This window comes from Myotis nattereri, assembly GCF_964212035.1.
Source record: "Myotis nattereri genome assembly, chromosome: 6".
NCBI classification, from domain to species: domain Eukaryota; kingdom Metazoa; phylum Chordata; class Mammalia; order Chiroptera; family Vespertilionidae; genus Myotis; species Myotis nattereri.
In genome coordinates, this window is record NC_138081.1 from 22,613,519 (window position 1) to 22,636,070 (window position 22,552).

At 42.3% G+C, this 22,552-nt stretch overlaps 1 protein-coding gene across 1 annotated transcript in view; it reads right to left on the bottom strand.

The window, feature by feature from the left end:
* Positions 1-22,552, bottom strand: part of PKHD1 (PKHD1 ciliary IPT domain containing fibrocystin/polyductin) — a gene marked incomplete at its 5' end in the record, with an annotated part of 392,126 nt that overhangs the window by 336,919 nt on the left and 32,655 nt on the right. Inside the window, 9 exons of the mRNA XM_081094978.1 lie at positions 4,120-4,255; positions 6,698-6,828; positions 8,801-9,076; positions 9,576-9,681; positions 11,282-11,404; positions 12,285-12,469; positions 16,035-16,162; positions 18,424-18,562; positions 21,319-21,494. Of these exons, the coding sequence (XP_080951104.1) occupies positions 4,120-4,255; positions 6,698-6,828; positions 8,801-9,076; positions 9,576-9,681; positions 11,282-11,404; positions 12,285-12,469; positions 16,035-16,162; positions 18,424-18,562; positions 21,319-21,494 (1,400 nt within the window). The remainder of the gene's footprint in view (positions 1-4,119; positions 4,256-6,697; positions 6,829-8,800; positions 9,077-9,575; positions 9,682-11,281; positions 11,405-12,284; positions 12,470-16,034; positions 16,163-18,423; positions 18,563-21,318; positions 21,495-22,552) is intronic.

Consider the following 22,552-nt stretch of genomic DNA (forward strand, 5'->3'; position numbering starts at 1 on the left):
CCTCAGACAACTGGAGTCTTAACAAAAGCTAGAAATCAAGCATACAATGGCAGAAGGCAAAATACATAAATATGCCTTTCCCAATTCTTGGTGTGTCCATAGAGACACAGCTAGAGCTAAAGAAAGCATCTCTTAAGCTCCTTGAGCTGCTAATGTTTGAGAACCACTATAGGGCTGGCATCTATAGGACACCACAGCCAATTAGAGGAGGACATTTACTTGAAAGAGAAATGTCAAAAAGGAGGGGTTGTGGCTTGTTGAGTATTTAAAGCCTTACTCTTGCATTTAACCGCCTGTGTGACTCACTTCCGGCTCTCAAAGCCTTGGATGTTTCATCATTAAGATAGTAACAGAGCCCACCCCATGTTGTTTGTTTTAAGGATTAAGTTAGATGTCCCAGGAAAGCCTCTGGTGTAGTACAGTATTCAAAAGCCCTCAGTTAACTTCATCCACATCCTCTTTACTTCTTCATGTCTTCCCAGCCTTGTTTATACTGTGAAGTCTGAAGCCTCACTATAGTGAGTTTAGTGAGTTCAAGGAATTTCAGGGTTGAGAAAGAAAAAAGACATGACCACAAGGTGGCAGAGCACAGAAAAATGAGTTGTATATGGGTGGTGCTTTGACAGGGTCACATAAATGCAGAAATCTCAGAGGCAATAATAAGGGACCACCAGCCAGAAGGGGAGGGCGGCAAGGGAAGTCCTGGGGGAAAGGGTGATCAGAAAGGGGTTTACGTGTCTACATGATGTCACCCAGCAGTGTGGTGGGAAGTCTTTGGGTCAAAGAGCTCCTAAGGGCATCAGTGGTTTAGAGTTCTTTATAGCTCCCAGGTTTATCTTATCTATATCTAGCAGATGTTGTGTGTAGTTTTATAGAGTATGTGAAGTAGGCCAACTCTAAAAAGCTAAAAAACTACCTTGGGGTACTATATACACACACACACACACACACACACACGCACACGTATATATACATATACATATATATAGGTAATATGCAAATTAGGCCAGGATGCCATAATGGGACACGACCAAACAGGAGGAGGTTGAGCGTGCAGGTGAGGCCCCGAGCGGACAGACACAGGGGGGGCCTGCCAGAGCCAGCGCGGCGGCTCCGGTGGGCCCAGAGCAGACACAGGCAGGGGGGGCTGGGAAGGCCTGGGGCAGAAGTCAGGCGCGGGTCCAGCCTGACTCCAGCAGCAGCCCCCAGGGTGCCTCCTCACACAGGGGAGGCGGGGCGCCTCCTCACGCGATCGCGTGCTGGGCCTCTAGTACTGAAAATAACTGGGTATGTCAAAATTTGGGCTTGACATTGGCAGTCTTGAACTAATGGCTCCCAACCTGCTGTGAAAAAGTAAACAACATTAGGGCCCCTATGCAGAGGCCGTCTTTGGCTCATGGACATAACACAGTATCTGGCAGAATGACGGCATTCTCTGTAACAGAGCATTGAGTGCTTACTCCATGTCAGCTCCTGGACGAGGGACTCTTACCTACTTTACTCCAACTTTATAATAACTTGGAAAGAATTATTCCCACCTAACAATTAAAGGAACTAAAGGTAAAGGAAGTTACATATCTTGCCCATGGAATGGTTGAACTAGGATTCATTCATATCTAGAGCTGACTGACTAAAAATCCACCCTAGTGGTCCTCTACATCAAATTATCTGGCCCCATCCCCACCCCTCTCCCTCTCTTTCTTTGATTTCATCTTGGCTTCAATGTCACCATCAACATAATCATCTCCTGGATGAAGATATGTCACACTCCAACTTTCAAAGAGACCTTCCCAACAGATTACCACTCTTTGTGGATTTTATAGCATGTTCCTTTTACTGCCTGTAGAAAGATTTGAATGCAAGTGCAAATTCTGCAAAGAACACATCATGTTGTATATATCAATAACAAGAACTCCTTGGGCTCCTGGTCAATTGTCAAGCTAATCCTAGATGCCTTTCAGGCACTGATGCAATGTATTTATTCTTTTCATTATAGGTAGGAAATTTTATTAAAAGCCAAAATCACTGAAATCTGAATAGAACACAAAGCTCTCTCCTCCCTTTTCTACTTCCTTGGGAAGAATCTATACCACTAAAGAATTTTACGCACTTTGGTGGCCTGAGGCAGCAAATTCTTCTTCTGCACTATCTGAGCTGAATAATATTGAGAGCTAAAGGACACTTCCCTTTATTTATGAACTCTTGAGCAATGGAGAATGAAAATAGTACCAGAAAAAAATTGATTTCAGGCATTTTTTAGGGGAGCAGGGGTATATTTGATGGTCTTTTATAATACACATATATGGCTTCCATAAACCTTCTAGTATCTGGCATTTGATTAACCAGAAAGGTGTGTTACCTGTACTTTCCCAAATCTATATGGTCTGACATGATAATAAATTATTATATTTCTATCCTGTCATCTGAATTACCAAAGAAAGATGACACTGTTTATTATTGTTGTGTGCTAAAGAATTCATTATTTTTATATATAGTATGTATCAATGAACAAGAATTCTTGGCTAATCAGAATACCCTATTCTTTAATCATATCAAATAACTGCTATAATAGAATATGACACCCAAAACAGTATTTTATAGTAAATTATATAAGTGGCTAACTGCCTGGAATCTGCAACCAGACAGCTTGGTTCAAATCCCAGCTCTTTTACTTACTAAAGATGACATCTTAGACAAGTTACTTACTCTTTTTGTTCCTTCGTTTCCTTTCTGATAAATGGAGGCTAATAATTGTGTAAATTAGTGACAGTAAGTAAAATCTGCTATAGTAGGTGCTCAATAAATATTTATTGAATTGTCACTTCTAAATTCCCATGTCATTATCATATTGGAAATGTTCACAATTTTACAGAATGAAAATATACATAAGGAGATTTATTCAATGATGACTAAAATGAGAATACCAGTCTCCTAGTTTTCAGAAAAGTAACTTCCATACCAAATATCCTATATAATAAAAAGCTAATATGCAAATAGACCAAATGGCGCAGGGGTCCTCAAACTATGGCCTGCGGGCCACATGCAAATACAAATATTGTATTTGTTCCCGTTTTGTTTTTTTACTTCAAAATAAGGTATGTGCAGTGTGCATAGGAATTTGTTCATAGTTTTTTTTTTTAAGCTATAGTCCAGACCTCCAACGGTCAGAGGGACAGTGAACTGGCCCCCTGTTTAAAAAGTTTGAGGACCCCTGGAATGGCGGAACAACCAAACAACCGGTTGCTATGACATGCACTGACCAGCGGGGGGTATGTGTGAAACATGGCAGGCATTGGCCACGGTGGGATGGTGGAGCAGGTGAGCAGGGGCACCCGGCCAAGGTGGGGCACCAGTCACTGTCATTGGGGCGAGTCTCTGGTGGTTACTTAAAATTCTTTGCTCCCACGCACCGCAGTCCCACCCGGCGTGGTCCTGACCAACATTCGCACCTACTGCTGGTGCCGGCCCTGCTCACACCTGCTGCTGGGGTTCAGTACTGGTCCCAATCACTCAGCGCCATCAGCGGGTGCAAGCGGCGGCTGCCAGCCCTGATCACTGCTGAGGGCTTCTCCACCTCCCTCTGCTCCTGAGGGGCGAATGGGGCAGCAGCCACCGCTCACACCGCTGACGGCGCCAGCCCCACTCACACCCGCTGCTGGCGCCAGCCCCAATCGCTCCATGCCAACAGCAGGTGCAAGCGGGGCCAGCACCGCTGCCAGCAGATAGGGGACCGGGGGCCGCGGCAGGAGGGGCCAGGCGGGGGCGTGGAGGATGGGCTGAGACCTACCCCTGTGTCTACTGTAGCCTCGCGGCCCACAGTTCCTTTCAAGGTGCACAAATTCATCCACTGGGCCCCTAGCCTATAATAATAAAAGCATAATATGCAAATCGACCGAACAGCCAAACAGCAGAATGACTGTCCGGATGACCTTCCAGACGAGGCCAGGGCTGTGAGGGCCTAGGCAGCCAGGGCTGCAAAGGCCTAACCTTGCACGAATTTTGTGCATCGGGCCTCTAGTAACACTAAACAAAGCTCAATAAAATGTAGAAGTCATTGTTTTCCCTTTTATGGGATTAAAAACCTAATAATAAAAGATTCTTCCATATCATGTATTTTACCTGCTATGTTACTTTTGTTTCTGCTCAGAGACATGATCACTGGGTTTAAAGAAGGGACATATGTAAATGCCATGGAAAGTACTGCAGAATGGTCCCCTCTGATCACCGTCACATCCACAATGGATCCGTCTTTCCCCTGAAAAAACAATTTTTAAAATTAAACTTCTTTAAATAAGACTGACTTGAGAGAAGTTCATATAGAATTAATTTAAAAAGTTATTTCATGAAAATTATTTTTAAAGAATATATTTGCTGTTTTCAAGTCTCTCACGCACTTGCACACAGTGACAAGTGCTTATAATGGACACGTGAAGCATCCAACTAATTAAAGAATAAATAATAATTATTTTCAATTAACACACAAATTTGATCTGCAAGAAAATGGCAATTTCAAATAAACACCCATACCTAGCTAAACTATCCATCAAGTGTGAGAATATTTTTACACATGTAAGTACTCAGAAAACTTCCCTCTGACATATTCTTTCTTAGGATGTTTCTTAAGGCTATGACCTCATTGAATAAACAATAGCCAAAAAGAGAAAGATATGTACTCCAAGAAATGACTCTACACAGGCAAGCAATCAAGAAAAGTGCTAGGGCCCTAGCCAGTATGGATCAGTGGATAGAGCATCGGTCTGTGGACTGAAGGGTCCCAAGTTCAATTCTGGTCAAGAGCACATGCTTGGGTTGCAGGCTCAATCCCCAGTGCGGGGCATGCGGGAGGCAGCCGATCAATACTTCTCTCTCATCATTGATGCTTCTATCTCTTCCTCTCCCTTACTCTCTGAAATCAATAAAGATATATTTTTTTAAAAAAGAAAGAAAAGTGCTAGGATAATATTTATAGAATAAATCTAAACAACATCAAGTTTATTTGAAGTAGAAAAAACAGAGAGCTTCAAAGAAAAGCAACTGATATGATGGAATATTTTCCTTAAAATAAAGGATTTTTATTACAAGGAAGATGTCTAAAAAAATCTAAGGGAAAAAAAATTAACTATATAAGAAAAAAATTTTTTTTCTGATTCTAACAGCTTCATTTAAATAGTTATACTAATGTAAGCATGGATTATTGATTTAAAAATAATGGTATTATAACTATATTCAAAAGAATTAAAAGTGGTTGTTTCAGAAAGGGGGGACTTGAAGAAGGGTGAGAGATGGTAGGAGAGCAGGATTGTTTTACTATTTTCTTTTTAAATTTTGCATGTGTTACTTTGATCAAAATTAAAAGGGTTGTGGGCTTTTTTAGTGTTTATTCTCTTTAGTGAAAGAAATCCAAACAGTATAAAATTTAGCCATTAAAATGTAAATATATATTAAAGTGATAATCCAGTGTTGGTCAAACACCAGAAATCAAACACTTATACAGTGATAGTAAGAGTATAAATTAAAAAGGAATTTCAGACAACTGGATGCTATATATCCTGAGAAAAGTAAATATGGCCAAAACTATAGTTAATGGGATGATGAAAGCTCTGTTGTTTAAAATAGGAAATTTTGGAAATTAGCTTAATGTCCACTAATAAGGAATAGTTAAACAAATTATAATACAACCATGTATTGGAACTGCATTCAGTTTAGACATAAAAGCTAACATTTCATAATATTTGAGTAACTGAATACGATAAAAAATGTGGGACCAGAGATCAAAGATTATTTTGAACCCTCTCTTTTAGAGGTCTTTATTTGTTCAGAACACAGTCATCTTTTGGGGTCATGGATGTGCTAGGAATGTTGATGACACTGAAGTCAACTCTGAATAGGAAGTTCAGCCTCAGCTGTGAGCATGACGCTCGCTAAAAGCAGCAGGGAAGGACCCAGAGACTCAAAGCTCTTAATACGGTTATGAGAGAGAACTAACTGAAGGGGGAGGGGGGGGGAAGAGGACAGCTAAGGAACTTGTTTTTAAGCAAAAAAGGAAGCAGTCGGAAATAACTAAGAAGATGTCTTATAGCAGTGATGGCGAACCTATGACACGCGTGTCAGAGGTGACACGCAAACTCATTTTTTTGGTTGATTTTTCTTTGTTAAATGGCATTTAAATATATAAAATAAATATCAAAAATATAAATCTCTGTTTTACTATGGTTGCAAATATCAAAAAATTTCTATATGTGACATGGCACCAGAGTTAAGTTAGAGTTTTTCAAAATGCTGACACACCGAGCTCAAAAGGTTCGCCATCACTGGCTTATAGGAACAAAATAGCCTAGAAGTGTCTAAATTCTACCATTCACATCTAGCCCAGAAAACAAAATTGCTGGAGCAAACTAAGTTTTTTGTTGTTTGCTTAAGACTACAAGATATATAAGTTTTTAAAAACAACACCCAGAATGTTCACTAGATAAACTTATTTATATTGTGGCACTAATACTTATTAAGCATGGGACTTCCTTCTTTGTCTTCTTTTAAAGAAAAAGACTCAAAAAAATAAAAATAAAGAAAAAGACTCCATTGGTGGAGTCAGCGTCCCACTTCATAGGAGAACAGGCAATATAAACAACATAAGCATTCTCTCATATGAAAAGATCACCCACACAGAGAGAAGGAGACGCCGAAGATTTCCACTTACTCTGGGTGGAACTTGGCATTGAATTCTCCGTGAATTGCTTGTGGTGACATTGATGGCACAAGACTGAGATCCAAATAAAACGAGGCTGACATCTTCCAAACTGGAGCCTCGGATAGTGGCCCAGAGCCCTCCTGTAACAAATATAGCATTTTCATATGGGATATACAGCCATACAGACAGACAGAATTAATTATTTGCAAGAGATAAATAAAATTAAAATATGAAGCTCCTCGCCGAAACCGGTTTGGCTCAGTGGATAGAGCGTCGGCCTGTGGACTGAAAGGTCCCAGGTTCGATTCCGGTCAAGGGCATGTACATGGGTTGCGGGCATATCCCCAGTAGGAGGTGTGCAGGAGGCAGCTGGTCGATGTTTCTCTCTCATTGATGTTTCTGACTCTCTATCCCTCTCCCTTCCTCTCTGTAAAAAATCAATAAAATATATTTTAAAAAAAATATGAAGCTCCTTAGTCAAAATACATTCTCAAATTGCAGAAATGAGTGAAATTAAATATATAAACTACTGGATAGGGAAGTAGCAATGGAGACTAGAGGGGAAAGAGAGGTAGAAATGCAGCCTGGAGTTACAATACTGCCACAGGTCTGAGAAGGGAAGTAGATGGTCTCTGAAAAACCCTTCCTGCCCTAGATTGTTAAATATCGTCCCTGACAATCCTATAAAACATATTTGTTTCTGGAATTATCAAGTATAAGAGAGCATCATGGCAGAAGGAGCAGTGAGCCCAGAGTCAGGGCCACAGATTGCTCTGCCACTTAAAGCAGATCATTTGGAGTATTGCCCCTGCGCTCACTGGTTCTCACTTGCCTCATCTTTAAAAAACAACCCTTCCAGCCCTACCCAGTTTGGCTCAGTGGATAGAGCGTCAGCCTGCGGACTGAAAGGTCCCAGATTCGACTCCGGTCAAGGGCATGTACCTTGGTTGCAGGCAAATCCCCAGTAGGGGGTGGGTGTGCGGGAGGCAGCTGATCGATGCTTCTCTCTCATCAATGTTTCTAACTCTCTATCCCTCTCCCTTCCTCTCTGTAAAAAATCAATAAGACATATTTTTTTTAAAAAAGAAGAAGTTTTATGCCCCAAAAATCATACATTAACATATATATATGCATGAGTATTCCTAAGAATTCTTGCAATCTGGTTGGGTTGTTTTTAACTGTCATGTTCCTCAGAAGAGATCCTTGGTTTTCATGAACCCAGTCCACCAGGCTGACACTGACAAGATCCACTGCCCTTTGCATACCCCACTATTCGAATGCTAGTTGGCTTTGCATGCTAGCCAAGTATCTAAGTGTATATCAGTTTACAACATTTGTGAGCACCCACTGTATGCAAGGCTTCTAGTGGGCAAGACCTGTGCATCGCACATGCAAATGCTTTTACTTTTCAAAGGACTTTCCCACCTGTTGACTCATTTTAATCTCATACAAAACTAAGAGGCCTATAAGTTAAGCATCATTAGGCTCATTATATAACTAAGACAGCATGGCACGCAAAAGCAGCAGGAGTCTTGGCATCTGACAATCCCAGTTTGCATCCTAAATCCACCTCTTTCTATTGGAAAGCCCGGGGCAAGTCACTGTTCTCACAGAACCACCATTATCTCATCTGAACAATGTGGAGAATATCTCCATCTTCCAGGCGGCGGTAAGCATTTAGGGTATGTGACTACCTAAGCAGAGATGCTTCTTAAGTAACACGATGACTACCATCATCTGTATTAGGAAACTAAGTCCCCTAAAAGTAACTGACATTTCTTAGGTCACACATCTGATTTTGGCATCACGGAAACCCCAGCACATATGTCCTAACACCCAATCTGGTGTTGTTTCCACTAAACCAAATAATCCTGGTGACTCAGTGACTGACCCAATCGTGCCTAGTACCACAGCCAAACTATGTAGCAAGCGAGTTCATTTAAGGGCTCAAATATCTGTTGCTCATTAGAAGAAATTCTGATGGCAGAAAACAAAAAGCTGTGAATCATAGTGGGTACAGAATTGATTACACAGCAGGAGTAGGTTCCTGCATATCATCAAGAATGCTACCTTCAGAGGGTCAGATGCAGTGTGGGGTCCTCCCCATATTACCGATCTCTGCAGCTCTTGGAGGCTCCACAGCGTCCAGTCTGGGTTCCACATTCAGGAAGAGGCCTCCTCCACTGGCATTGATGGCACGACCCGAGGGTCTCACCAGCACTGAGATCTGATACACTCCGACAGGTAGCAGGTCTGTCTGGCAGACCACATCTGTTTGGTTTGAGAAAATAACTTTGCAACTTGTTTTATTCACTGTAATCTGCAAGGCCTGGGAGTCCCCCGAGAAACTAGTTCCAGTAATATAAACCAGTAGGTCCATGTCACCATCTTAAAGGAGGAAAGAAATTAAAAGAACAAAATCATCTCTCAGGGATATCATTCCATTTCAGATAACTCTAACATCAAATGATCCTTTCCTTTCATCTTCCCCTCTCATCTTCAGATTCAAGGAGTTGCATGCTGACTCAAATACTGGACATTGACATTTATCATTGTAAGCATACAGCCCCCATCTTAAATGGTCTCAAAGTAGTAATGAGAGAAGACTAGTCAATAAAAATGGGGGGAAATCAAAGTAAAGAATATTTCAAAACAAGAAATAAAGAAAATAAAGCATTTTAAATCATCAAAAATCCACTTGTCTCCATTTTCAATCATAACAATACCAGTTACATTGGCCAAAAAAATACACTTTCTGTTGCATCACTAAACATCCACTCCATAAACTGATGCACCTCCTACCCACCCATCACCGGTACATGGCCGCTGACAAATCACTCTGAGCCTAAAGTTCATGAACATCTCAATGCCCAGTCACAAATCTTACCAAGGGAATACCACACAGAGTGGACTTGGGGAGTTGACCCTTTAAGATACTGGAAAGAACAGGAACCTGAGCAATGAGCTAGTATGTCATTCACTTGCACAACTACCTGAAAAAAGGCAAAAGAAAGAAACCCAAATGTATGCACTTCATGTACTCAGTAGTATTCATACAGTACTTGTGAAATTTGTCCAAATTAAAATGTGTTCATGATTCACTTATTTTCTTTCTTCTATTTCCCAGTAATACGCCCTAAATTGTAATGAATGGCTCAAAATATGTCAGACTCTTAAACTGATGGCAAACATGCTAAAACATCACATTTCTACAATTAAATGTGCTACATCTTGAATAAATATCCTCTCTGTCATATAAAACTAAATTTAATAAAATTCAAACTGCACAAGGACTTTTTATCACTTTCTATTTTCAAATAGGTAGATATTTCCTGTGAAAAGCCCTTTCTTTGTTGGTAAATGCCAAAAAAGTAGGCAACTTCCTTCCACCATTTCTACATGGGTATATAACTAAAAATTGGAGTATTTGGACACTTGGTTTGGGGTATTTTTTGTCCTAGAATAGTAGGACCCCAAGAAGAGACCATAGTTGACCCTTGAACAACATGGATAAATGTATTTTTTATAAATACTATAAATGTATTTTCTCTTATTCTACTCTTAATAATACTATAAATGTATTATACTTTTTATAAATACTATAAATATATTTTCTCTTATTATTTTAATATTTTAATATTTTAATATTAATTTAATATTTTAATATTTTAATATTTTCTTTTCTCTAACTGCTTTATTGTATACAGTATAAAATACATATAACATATGAAATATGTTGTTAATTCACTGTTTATGTAATCAGCTACTAGTAGTTAAGATTTGGGGCAGTCGAAAGTTACATACAGACTTTTTACTATGAGGGTGTCAGTGCCCCTAACTCCTAACTGTTCAAGAGTTAGCCTGTACATGTCTTTCCCTTGTACTGGAAGTAATGTTAATCTAATAGAATCCTACAATAGTTGGAGATGAGAAAAGATGTGCTCACTGGACTCTCTACATAGGAAATATGGATAAAAGTACATACACTGTATTTTATGATAGTGTTTTCTTATGGAGGAAAAGGGTATTGGGATAGCATAAAGGCATAGTTGATAAAGAACACTTTGATTTTATCTGTTTTATTTTATCCATAAATACAAAAACATTAAATATATCAACATGTTGATGATTATTAATCCTCAGTTTAGGTACCCTGGTTTTGGTTATATTATTCTTTATAGTTTGGTATTTTAAATTTTTCTCAAATTAAAAGCAGATGACTTATAACAGGATTATGGGCAGATGGGAAAGAGGAAAAGACATTTTAAAGAGAAAAGGAGTTGACTTAGCTCATTTACTTTTCAATACCAATGTGTGGAAGTATAAACCATATGTACTCACAGAGGTTCTCTATTTTTTATACCATAATAATAGCATCAATAATTATAATAACAGGATGTTGTGTTTACAAAGCACTTAAGTTTTCAGAGTCCTTTCCATACCCTGTGGAAGTAGAAAGCGGACAGCCATAACTGTCTCTGTGTTATGGGTTATAAAACTTCTCCTTGGGATTGGTCCACATTACACACTAGGGAGGGGCTGAGACAGATGTAAAATTAGTACTTGCATTTGGAGTGGCCCATCTACTCTCACCTGAGTGTGCTGGTTGGCAGTAACCAACATGTCTCCAAATATGGGTGCAAGAAAAACTCCACCATCATATACCACACGAGTGGTTGCAGCAGGGTTCACTCCGGTTAGATTTTCATCAGAGACCTAAGACGATCACATTTCTGGTGAATTCTGTCATGGAATAGCACTCTAGTCTTGATTTAAACAAATAATAAAAGGTCTTTTCACATTCTGTTTAAGATAATCTGATAGCTAGAAAGTGAACATGGAGTGGCCGGGGATTGAAAACTAGAAACCTGACATAAGTAATGACCAATGAAAGGCCCAGTAAATTAGAGGGATATTTATTTGCACATGGAGTTCTACAAAAATTATTTCTCTAAGTCTTGTGATGTTTTCGTTTCTATTTTGTATGTTTGCAATCCAAAATATTACAATAAAATGTAAGGAAACAAGTGCTATGAGATGACTCCTGTCCTTCCTCTATCTCCACCCAAGTATTTTGTTTGAAAACCAGATGACCCACACCACCATATAACAGGGATCAAATTCCATCTTGGATTTCATTTTATAATAACCAAATGCTAGATGATCATTAGATTATTTTTAAAACCCTAAATATGCAAGAGCATCTGGCTTTGTCATTACCCAAAGACAGCAAATCCTTTTCTAAAATTCCTTCTGCTGTGCCATCTGCCTCCCTCATAATCTAAGTCAATCACATCTGCTTAAATTATCCAATAACAGATGCAGAACTGGTGTAAGGTGGACACTGACCAACAACGTCTCTACCTACACTGAGTTAGGAAAGGAGACATTGGTTCAAATTGCTTTATCAGAGATATGAGACACAAAATATGTCTTGAAAACTTCCAGAAAGCAAGATAATTGAGCCCCTTTATTTGAATATTCCAATAAAATTAATAATTCATGACGGTTTTAGTTTATGTCATTCTGATATTTTTCTTTACAAAATTGTTCCAGGGCACAAACCCTATACCACCAAAAGGGATACCATACATACCCAGATGAAATTGGGCAAATCCCCAACCTGGGTGGACCAGGAGAGAGTCCATACATGTTCGTAGCAAGACTTCAGATCCTCCTTCACAGTGAAGTCACTGACATTGAGATACCTGGATGTGACGTCATCAGCATTGTTCTGTAAGAGCTTGCGAAGGTGACTAGCTGAAATACGTACAGGAACATCTGTGGGGAAAGGTTGTGATATACAAAATATAAGACATAAATTACTCTACCTCATAAGGTCTCATCATGAAGATAACAGAGAATAAAGGTCAAGATACCTTCTAAATATGCAGGAGACTCTCATGTTCAAAATATAGCTTCAAGAGGAGCCCCAGCCCAGTTAAACCATTTTTTTCCTAAGGTAAATACGAGTAGATGCCCCCTTTTTATATCGTGATACCTTTAGTCAGTATCACATCTCAAATTCCAAGCAGAGAGCACAGTCACATCAGACAAAACTATCTCAACTGTCAACTCAAAATACAGATTCCAGACACCCTGGTAATGCCTGAAAGTCTAATTAAATGTTGAGTTTTCCTGGGGGAAAAAAAAAATGTAGCTGGCTCTGTGAACAGAGAAAAGTTGGCCACCTTTCACAGGGGTGGGAGAGGCACACAGCAGCTGACATTCATAAAACATAGCCAGCCCAGCTGAGGAATGCTGACATTTAACTTTGGTTTCTCTATTAGAATTTCCTTTAAGCCCAACCACCTGCTTCCCCATTCCACATCGCCATAGCATAGAGCAATAACACTGGGTGTTTCAAGTCCTCCTTGAGTTTGAACTGTTTCATGCTTTACCAAAAGTTTCCATTTCATTAGCCACTCTCATCAGCTCTGGGAGGTGGGTCATTTGGGTACCCTAATGCCTCCTTTAGAGATGAAGAAAATGAAAACTAAGAAGATTCAGAAGCTTGCCAACCAAGTGAGGAAGGTTTATATTAAAATCCAGCCCTAGCCAGCTTGGCTCAGTGGATAGAGCGTCGGCCTGCAGACTGAAGGGTCCCAGGTTCGATTCTGGCCAAGGGCACATGCCTGGGTTGCGGGCTCGATCCCCAGTACGGGGTGTGCAGGAGGCAGCCAATCAATGATTCTCTGTCATCATTGATGTTTCTATCTCTCTCTCCTTCTCCCTTCCTCTCTGAAATCAATAAAGAAATATATATATTTTTTTAAAAATCCAGTTGCCTTCTACCTATTCAAGTCTTCCTCTTAAATCCCACACTGCCTTGGAGTGTTAATAAAATACAACTATATTTCTAAAATGCAAACAAAATTCTCATCCTTTTTAAAAAAGATGATTCTACATTTGCATAACTTGGGGCCCTCGCTGTTTCAAAAGGCCAGGTGAAGGCTGGCTTCCCCTGTGGTTCTGCAGGCAATGATGTGAGGAGCATCAGAATAGAAGGCAGTGGCAGGAAGAGTCTGTCTACGCTCGCACGGGCGGCAGCTGTCTCATTACTGATAAGGGAAACAGCACAGTGATGGACTTCACAGGGGCAGGGCACCGCTGGCACTGATTCACCCACTTATCAAACTCTAGTAGCCATAGAGTCCAGTAACCTAAGGACCTTCAACTTTCCCTAAGTTGCCCTATTAGAGTAAAAACACCACTGCATTCTTCCCACTGAAGAAGGTTTATTGCAAGTACCACATCTTTCTGCCTGGGAGGGCAGAAGATTTGGGGACCATGCACCAATTTTTACACGGCCACTCTTGAGTTCTCCTGAGCCTCCTTTCTGATTCCCCGATGTTTATACCAACTGAATCACAAACTATACTCATTTACAATCCTTATCCTTTGTGAACTGTGTGTGTTATGGAAGATTTAGAAACTACTCTCATCGCATCTGAAAGTTCCGTCTACCTTTGTTATGATCACTACTGTCCTTAAGAGCATATGGCGTCATCGTGGAGTTTAATTCAAAAGAACCATGGCTACCTGCCGGGAGCCGGTCCATCCTTGCTGTTTCAAAGGACCTGGCATATATGGCATACTGTTCTTAATATGTTTGCTCACCTTCTAGGCACTATGTGTTTTAACCAAGGTCACCTCTCCGAGAAAGGTTGAATCCCCAGGTAGGGATTTTCCCCTGAAGTTAGGGAGGGAATAAAACCTCTTAACTAAGTGCCAGGTGGGTAATTAATCACTTTAACTACGAACAATCATGCTTAAGCTACATAATCTTTACTCCTTGGAATGGAGATAAGAAACGCCCTAACCTTTGGAATAGAGATTGATAGGATTGGAATCAACTGGTATAAATACAGATGTAAGAAGACAGAAGAGAGACAGAACCTAGGCACAGAACCTACACAGAGCGTTCTCTGGGGACAGAAGAACTTCGCTGGAGAGAACATGGCAAGGGATCCTGGACAGAGACTGGCCTCAGAGCCTAGAGACGGAACCTAGCGAGAGAACATGGCAAAAGATCCTGGACTGAACCTGACTACAGAAATTGGCAAAAGAACCTGACTAGAACCTGGTGACTGAACCTGGCTGGAGAACCTGGACAGAACCTGGCTGAAGAACCTAGTGAGGGAACATGGCTACAGAGCCTGGCTGGAGAACCTGGAGAACCTAGCAAGAGAACATGGACACAGAACCTGGCTGGAGATCCTAACCAGAACTTCGCTGGAGATCCAGACCAGAACTTCGCTGGAGATCCAGACCAGAACTTGGCTGGAGATCCTGGCTAGAGATCCTGGCTAGGCTGCTGATCAACTGAACCCTATCTCTGCGTCATTCCTTCTTCGCCGACTCCGTCCACACCTTTGGGGACCCCTGGACCCGCTGGGGTTGGACCCCAGCAGCTACCATGGATCTTGGCCTAGGAAACACCAGAGAGAAGAGGACATCAACTATCTGTATGATCTTTGGGCAAACCTCAGTGTAGTGGGCTGAATGGTGGCCCTCCAAAAGATATGTCGCCTTGGCTGGTGGTGCTCAATGGTTAGAGCGGCAGCCTGCCCAGTGAAGGGTTGCAGATTCAATTCCCAATCAAGGTCACTACCTAGGTTGCAGGTTCGATCCCTGGCTCAGCCACATTGATGTCTCTCTCTCTCTCTTAAGCCCCCCCTACCTTCCATTCTCTCTAAAAACCAATGGAAAAAATATCCTTGGGTGAGGATTAAAAAAAAAAAAAAAAGCTATGTCAATTTCCTAATCCCCAGAACCTGGTGTGACTAAGTCAAAGATCCTGAGAAGAGTTTACCTTGGATTGTCAGGGTGGGCCCTGGGTCACATATATCCTTATGAGAGAGGCGGCGGGAGCTCAGAGACAGAAGAGAAAGAGACAAAGTGAGCACAGAGACAGGGGGTGGAGTCACAGCCACGGGCAGCCACCAGATGCTGGAAAAGGCAGGAAATGGACTCTCCCCATGAGCCTTCAGGAAAAGTGTAGCCCAGCCAACAATTTGATTTTGGACTTCTGGCCTCGACTGTGAGAGAATAAATGTCTGTTGTTTTAAGCCACAGAGTTGTGGTCATTTGTTATGACAGCCCCAAGATGCTGAACCACTGTTTCCACATCTATAAAGCTAAAAGTTTGGGATTACATTAGCAATGATAGTGTTATTGTCTAAGTATTTAATAAGATCATTTTCAGACCCTGGAAAATAAACAAAATAGCATTCAGACTGTCCCCATGCCTGACAATCTCACAGGAGGTTGCCTGCCAAGGAATGCCCCTCAACATGGAAATAATAAATGCTGCACCACCACCACCACCCCATTACCCCTTTACCAGGAATCACTGTATTAGAAAGGTGGATGCGAAAGTGTCCTCCTAAAGGTGGACTTGTTCTCTGAAGCCTCTGCGTTGCCACCTGGACCAACCCGGATCCTTCTTCTGCTCCTTCGGTGGGCACAGCGCTGTGGCATATCAAACACCAAGCATTAACCACAGTGACCTTCCAGAATGCTGCTCTAGGCAGAACATAGCTCCTTCTCAAAGACTAGCTAGCCCCCCACGGTTCCAGACCACCCTAAGCTCAGGTTCCCAAATACCTGGTGCCCCTCTCCTATCACAGTAGAAAAAGTATGCTGTAAATATTAGGATTTTTTAAGAATGTCCATCCTTCCCCTTCACTGGGTTCCAGAGGGATGACACTGGCCTCCATGGCTCTGGTCCCCAACACAGAGTAGAGGGAGAACTTGGTATTCTCAACAGCATTTGCATAGTTAAATGCACAGGCAGTGACAGAAACTTCCCCATGCGGTATCTGCAGCTGAAACACAGGCCACTGCAGCTGGCCAAGTTCTTCTCTAATACCTGCACACAAACACACCGACTGCCTGACGCTGCTCTGAATACCATAAAAATGGGTCGACTGAATTGTGACACACCATGAGATGGAATACCGTTCACCCATTAAAAACAGTATTTTAGAGGAATGTTTAATGAAATGAGGAAAATTTTAAGTTATACCATTAGGTGAAAAGAGCATGTTACAAATAGAGTATGTTATTTTTGGTCCTAATAAGAGGTTTAAAAGTACATATACACACGTATATATGTATGTAAAAACGGCTGGAGGAAATAGGCAGCCAGAATATGGATTCAATATGTTAATAGAAGTTATGCCTGAGCAGACAGAGTGATTTTTATCGTCTCCTACGTGTTTTTCTATATATTCCCAATTTTCAACAATAAACATATCTAATTTCTGTCAATAACAGTATTCGGTTTTTTCATATTGACGTGGGTACATACAACCAGACTGAAGCAGTCAGACAAAGTGACACTACGGGTGTTGGAAGATGAATCTCGGAGAGGCCAGACTGAAGGCTGCCCTGTCTTGCGCAGGCTGGAGGCTACCAGGAGTGAAAGGACTTGAGGAAAAATCAGCAGGTAAGGTTGTGAGGACCCTCTAAGAGTGGGCCTGTTCAAAACAACCTAAATTAGCCCTATCGATTCAGGGTTAATAGCTGTGACATCTGGGGCACAGGACTGCAGGTTGGCGGGTGCGGCTGCTCCCTCCCCACCACCAAAGAGCTTGTACTTTTTCATTCTGTTGATGGATTTCACTTCTTTCCTGCCCAGAGGACCAGGTCAAGGAAAGAGGAGAGCAAAGTCAATCACTGCACCTGTCACTAATACACTGTCTGAAGCATGGTGTAAGTGTGAGAACTAATTTTGGAACATATTAGAAAGAGATGGGGGTATGGGGGGATTGTAAAGGCCGAGCTTCTCAATTCTTCCTGTCCTACTGGGGTTTTGGAATCTGCATGGTTTTATTAACCAACCAGTCACTCCAATAAATTCAATAAAATTTAAAAAATAAGTAAAAACAAAAAGAATGAATTAGAGCCTACACATGTTCCAGGAGCTTAGAGGAAGAGCCTGCTCTTTAGTTACTGCTTTGTAAATTTGGCTGGGAAGTTTGACTAGTTCAAGACAAGAGATGCTTATGGGGCTCTAGTGCCATCTGGTGGTGAGTTCTTAAACATAGCTGTGTTTGTTCTATAGCAGTGGTTCTCAACCTTGGCTGCACATTAGAATCGCCTGGGAATCTTTTTTAAATCCTGATTTCTGGGCCTCATCCTCCGGAAATTCTGTTTCTTTGTTACTAATGTTGTGGCCCCACCCCATAACAAAGAAACAGAATTTCCAGAGGATGAGGCCCAGAAATCAGGATTTAAAAAAGATTCCCAGGTGATTCTAATGTGCAGCCAAGGTTGAGAACCACTGTTCTATAGACTTGCATTTAGCCTCAAATAATTCCAATAATATTAATGTATGAGAAATGGAAGGAGGGGTGTGAACAGAAAATGGAGGCAATGTGAGCCTCTGAAGAGCATAAACACACAACTACTTTTAAACAAAGTCTCTAGGAACTAGTTCTTGAAGTGTAGTCCCCAGACCAGTAAAATCAGCATTGCCTGGGAACCCACTGAGAATGCAAATTCTCAGACCCTGCCCAATACCCAGTGAATTAAAGATGGTGGGATTAGGGCTGTGATTTATGTTTTAGCAAGACCTCCAGGTGTCTGATACTGCATTCTTAAGACTAAGAAGCATTGCTTTAAGCAACAAGATGGGTGACTTTTCCTAATAAAAGTCCCACCTTTGTGTCCTCCAGGACCAACTAGCAATCGTAAGGAGCGACCGGTGAACAAAGACAGCTCCTTACCTTGCAATGATGAGTGGGAGCTCTGAGCCACACCCTGCTAACCAGGAGGTTACATTGTAGACTGGAGGGGATCCCACCACAGAGAGTGATTCCACCAGATTCCCGCCCGGGCGAGCTGTTCCAGAATCAGCCTGGGAAACTGGAGAGCAACGATCCAATTATTACCAAGTAACTCAAGGTGGGAGACCAGCTGTGAGGAAAGGCCCCGCTGGCGATGCTGAGTTACTTAGATCTCAGCACACACTCACAGCTGAGATTCCCGCCCTCTGCTGGATGCAGAGCACAGTGAGAAGAGGCAGGAGTTTAGTAGCAACAAAAAATTGCAAGGTCATGGTGTAAGGAGACAGAGTCTGATTTCACAAAGTTCAAGGAGACATAAGCCAAACATCACTCCCTGTGCCACAGGAGGATCCTCACACAGGTAATCTATTACAGTGTGGATGGCCGCCCTTTCCTCCTTTCTTTTCCCTGGCAACTCCAGGAATGCCCAGCAGATCCTCCTTAGGAAGACTGAACACACGAGGCCCGTACTGGGGGTACCTACCATTTATCCACAGTGTAGAGTCAGCACATGAGCAGGAAAAGTGCACACTTTGAGACAGACCACTGTTGAAATCCTGATTTTCCACCTCTCTTGGATTACCATTTGGCTAATCAAACTAACCTAAGACATTTTCTCATTTCTAAAATGGGAATCATGACATATACCAACCTGCGCAGCAGGGAGAGTTTCGTGAGATGGCAGATTTAAATGACCAGCACAATGTAATTTAATATTCTCCTCCCCTCCTACTAGGCACTGTGTAAAACATAGCTTCTTCCCCAAGACAGTACAATGAGACAGGAAACAGTTTAAAGGCAGTATGCTTGCATACCCGATGCTTAGCACAGCACCAGGCACAGAGTGGTGCTCAGTAAATGTGGATTCACTCAGCTGGGTATGGAGTCAGTGAAGTTTTGGCTTTGGTATCAATGATCTCAGGGTTCCAGGGTTGCCCATGTCCTGGCTATGGATTTGGAGCAAGATATTCAGCCCCTCTTAGCTTTGCTTTTGTCATCTATTGGGTGGGGATACTAGGACCATCTCATGGGGTTCTAAGAAGTAAATGAGAAATAAATGGTAGCTACCATTAGATGAGAAAAACTTCCATAGAGGACATTTGGATGGGAGAATATAATCATGTTAAATTGATCAGATAAATGTTGGACAATTAACTCTGGATATTGAGCCCAATTGTATCAAGTTTATGTTGCCATTAAAAAATCCTCAAAGCAAAGTTGTTACCAGCAGGCTAACTAGCCAAAGCAGGAAACATGGTTTTACCCAAGCCACCCATGCTCTTTCTTGTCTCTGCCCTCTTCCTCTCTGCTTCCCTCCTCACCTCACTCCTAGGATGGATCCAGATAGCAGAGCATTTGGTGGCAGAGAGGTGGGGGCAATGAGAAAGTGCTCTGGATCTTGCACTTTGAAGGTTTGTAGGTATAAGATAGCATTTAAAGGAGAAGAGGAAAAAAAAAGGAAAAGGCAACTATTATCTAAACCTGAGTTTCCCTATCACGGAGTTCAAGTGTCTGAAATATTGAGACCCTCAGCCTCCAGGAATCTGGGCAGCACTTGAGGGTCGCAAAAGGCCCAGCTCAGTATCTTAGGCACCAAGAATTCAGGCAGTTACCCAAGCACACCATCTGAATATTATTTTCCGTGTGCCAGAACATAAGCAAGGTTGAAAATAAGCAGTGACACAGTCTGACCCAGATGCCCTCAAAACACTGAAACCACTAAAACAAATAAGAGGCAGAATTTTGATGAGTTCAAATACAACGTAATTTCAGGGCTAAAGGAGAGACCTTTGCCATGCACCCCCAAGTTCCCCTGCCCTCAGCTTTGCAATGTTACAGCCAAAAGGCTGAAAACTTGCACATTTTATAAATCAAATGTAAATGACTGCGTCCTCCCCTTCCCCTGGGTGAGAGCAGCTACTTAAAGCAGGAAAGCTGAGCCCCAAAGTCACAAGGATGTGATGGGAAATGGAGAATAAAAAGAACTTGGACGCCTGGAGGCCCTGGGAGCAGTGGCACCATCCGCCTGGCGGCTTCCCTTCTCCGGTGTGTGCAGTCTCCGGGGCCAGTCTAAAGTCCCCTGGTGAGCACTTTGTGGACAAGCAAAGCCCAGTGAGATCACTGTGCCTAAGGAAGGACAAAGGACTTGGTGGAGAAATAGGCCCGGCCTGAACCCTAACTGACAAGGGGAGGAATCTAGGTGGGCAGAAGGAAGGACAAGACAAGGCTATTCTCATGAGGGCCTGGTTACCCTCTAGCTCTCACTGAGTCTGTCATAAATCAGAACTTTAGTCCCTTTATATGGCCAGATATTGCTGTGTTCTTCCAGCACTTTGTATGACAGATATTAACTGAAAGAGAGATCAAGAAATCCTTCTGGACTTCTTATTAACAGTAATAATAATGTTAATAAGTACTAATAATTGCTCATGTTTATTGAGCACTGACTATGGTCAGGACCTGTGATGAGTACTTTCCATTACACTTCAGTTAATCTTTGCAGGTAATCCAATGAGGCAGGGACCTCAATATGACCATTTTATGGATGAGGAAACCAAGGCTTCTCAGCAAGGAAGGAGTAAAATCAGGACAACAGCACAACCACCAGAAGCAGGAGCAAGCACTGCAGGGAATAGGAAAAAAGAGGAGCCAGCTGGAGAAATACAGGGGCCAAGGGCACACAATACCAACCCCATCTTCTCGCTAGAAAAAGGCAGGCAAGATGGAGAATCACCTGTTCCCTCTTCATTAAAAATAACAGCAGCCCCTAGCAGAAAAGTTTAAGGTCAGCCTTTGACGGACAGGTCCATGGAAGAGAGTGGATTCGATGATCACCTGTTAGGTTTGTGTCTGCAATAATAACTTCATCCACACAGAACACGCCCGTCTCCAGAGCCAGAGGGAAGAGGTCAATTCGATGAACCAGCACCGGGGAGTTTGCCAGAGGTCTCTGGAGATGCGTGGAGCGATGCACACAAGTCTTCCAGAGGTTAGTGCAAGTGAATCGCCAGCTGTAAAACAAGCACACAGCAGAAATGGGCCTGTTCCTGTGCATCCACAGTCCCCTCCCATTAGAGCCCTCGTTCTCCAACCAGGGGGTCTGAGGACTGTGTAGCCAGGAGAGGGACCCCGTGAACCCCCAGCACCCAAACAGTCTTGTGTGCCTTGGGTACAACATCCAAGGCAGGCTGTTAAGCTGAACTTGTGCTATCACACTAGTGAATCACATTTTAAGGCAATCATTCATTCCTGACATGGAGTCTTTTTCAAATCCTATATAATAAAAGCCTAATATGCTAAGTATCTGGTCAACCTGTCAGCCATTCAACCAAAGTGTAATATGCTAATGATATGCTAAGGCCGCTCAACTGCTCACTATGATGTGCACTGACCACCAGGAGGCAGACGCTCCAACCAGTAGGTCAGCTTGCTGCTGGGGTCCAGCTGATTGGACAGGCCGGACCGGACATGCCCTGGAGCCCTCCTGCAGTCCTGATTGGACAGGCCAGACCGAACATGCCCTGGAGCCCTCCTGCAGTCCCTCCCTGGCTGGCCAACCTCCGGAGTCTCTCCCCGGCCCTGACTGTGCACTGGTGGGGTCCCTCAGCCTGGCCTGCGCCCTCTCACAATCCAGGATCTCTCGGGGGATGTTGGAGAACCAGTTTTGGCCCAATCCCACAGGCCAAGCCGAATTGGTGCACCGGGCCTCTAGATACAATATAAGTGTGTGTCTCAGGCAGATAGTATGTTAGGCTTTAATGACAAGGAAGATTAATACTCCTGGACATTACAGGACTATTTAGTTTAAAACCACTTACAAAACCCATAAGAGATCTCTGGAAAGAGCACTGAGTCAAGGCATCGAGATGCTTGAATTTTATTCCAGAATCTTGTTCATTTGCCGAATTTTGGTGAATCACCAAATGGGGTGAATCGCCAACCCATTTTTCTCATCAGTAATGTCAAGGAATATTTTCTAAAGCCTCTTCCAAATAATATGTTCTGTGACTCTATGAGAAATGTCAGACTCCTTTTAGAAAGATTATATTCCTCACAACTAACTGTTTTT